Source organism: Penaeus monodon, chromosome 33 (assembly GCF_015228065.2).
Source record: "Penaeus monodon isolate SGIC_2016 chromosome 33, NSTDA_Pmon_1, whole genome shotgun sequence".
NCBI classification, from domain to species: Eukaryota; Metazoa; Arthropoda; class Malacostraca; order Decapoda; family Penaeidae; genus Penaeus; species Penaeus monodon.
The window spans coordinates 30,558,028-30,560,037 of NC_051418.1; the positions used below are offsets into that span (position 1 = coordinate 30,558,028).

A 2,010-nucleotide genomic window follows, 5' to 3' on the forward strand; every position below is an offset into this window, starting at 1 on the left:
CTTGAGCGACGAGCCGGGGCGGAGGCCGAAGCGAATGCCCGGGCGGCGCAGAGGCGGAAGCCGCCTGGTAGGGTGGGAGGGAGCGTCGGAGGCATCAGCGGCAGGGGCTGGGGTCGTGGTCGTGGTCGTCAGTCCTTCGGGAGATTCGGTCGTGGACGTCCTCGAGTTGCGACGACTGAGAATATTGGGTCGGTTACGGATGCTGAAGAGAAGGCGGCGTCTGTCCTCCTGCGGGAAGGCCGAGCAGGCAGCCACCAAGACCAGCGCCAGCGCACACCACCTGCGGAGGGCAACGAGTTAATAGACAGATGAATCTTCCCGCGGCCGAATATCAGCTCATGAGAGTAAATCTTAAATTACCTGAATTTAGTCAATGAATCAAACAAGTTTGTGATTTAGTTTAAATGTACCTATCCTTTACGGGACATTATGATGTGTGAGTCATTCGCTTTGCATGTGGCAGTTTCACAATTCACACTATAATTAACTCAAGTTATGGCTAAGAAGAAAAAGTAGTATTAAGTGGCTTCACTAATGCTGATATTCATATCTGGAATTCGTCTTATCAAATTAATACAATCATATTTCGCGTAATCTAAGAATATCCTACGTGTGCATTTAGTTATTGATCTATACTGATTAACAGTGTTCATTTTCCCCTGTCTATAAAAAGAAAACATTATATCTGTACAATATACATTTATGTATTTCCGCGCACTGGAAATACATAAATGTTTGGCCCTTTACACAAATGGTCTCTCGCCTTCCGGACAAGCGACCATGACCTTCTTTTGTTTCGTGGCGTCGAGAGAAAGAGACACCGAGATAAAGGTATTTACACTCTATACAATCATGTTTAATTATGGAGTGCATCAAATGTCAGCTATAATGACTAGGAACTCAAACGGAAATGTCAGATTTTGCAAATTATTATATATATATATGTTACATTGATCTCAGTCACGATTTGTGGCTTTGAGAATTCGCAAAGAAATTAATAATTCTTCGCAGTGCAGAATATCCATAATTCAACTGTATTAATAATTCACGTCTTTTCATATGACAACATCACCAATAATAAAAAAAAACATAACACTAGTTTATATCCTTCTTCCAACATGGCCACTAAGGAACATATCGTCTCATTTCCGTCTCCGGTTCATTTCGAAGGCGTTAAAATGTCATATTGTTGTCTCACACGACCAACTGAGATGCCAGCCTTTACGGTTCGCTGGAGAATTAGGTGAGTGTGTGGTAGAGAGGGGGCAAAGGTCTGACATTTATCTTGGGGGGGGGGGGGGGCGCAAAAAAAGAGGCATTATCGAGACTTGCAATTGCATTCTCAGTGTCCCGTCGCTGTGACGAATTATTGTAGGTTTGTTTGTTTCTTGTTATTATCGTTACTGATGTTAGTGATATTAGGACGACAGGTATTGCCCGCAGTACTTCTTTACAAGCATCAGTGGAATAATTTATCTAAGACAGATTTTATCGATTCTTATTCAGCAGAACCGAGTAATCTGTTTATTGATAATATATAAAATGAGAAGAAGCGAAAACTTACCCCGCCCAATCCGACCTCTGACCCGGGCATGGGCGCGGGTGTACTCACTTGCGCCGCCCACAGATGCTCCGCCCGCAGACTATGTCGGGTTCAAACGTGTTTTTTTTTCGTCTTTTTTTAAAGGGGGGTGGGGGTTGGGGGTGGCCATTGAACTTGCTTGACTATAGTGCGATTTTCTCCTGGGTAAGTTATTCATTCTTTGCTATGTTGTTAATTTCTCTCAGGTCCTTATTATTTGTAAAGTAGAGTTAGGTTAAAACAGGAGATATAAAAAATACGTAGCGTAGAATTAATAGGTAATAGAACAAAAGGTTTCGGGGGGATGCAATAAACAAAAGACTGTCGGAGCATTTGGTGTCAACACTGCCGTTACCGGTTCCGATCCCAAGTCAAATCTCGTACAGAACGAACTGGTTCCTTTCACTTTCTGTGTTGAGTCGCCCGAT

The 2,010-nt window shown here is 43.1% G+C and overlaps 1 protein-coding gene across 1 annotated transcript in view; it reads right to left on the minus strand.

Moving 5' to 3' along the window:
- The window catches only part of LOC119594366 (mucin-19-like), a gene marked incomplete in the record, with an annotated part of 65,581 nt that overhangs the window by 7,013 nt on the left and 56,558 nt on the right, over window positions 1–2,010 (minus strand). Inside the window, 1 exon segment of the mRNA XM_037943426.1 lies at window positions 1–280. Coding sequence (XP_037799354.1) covers window positions 1–280 — 280 coding nt within the window.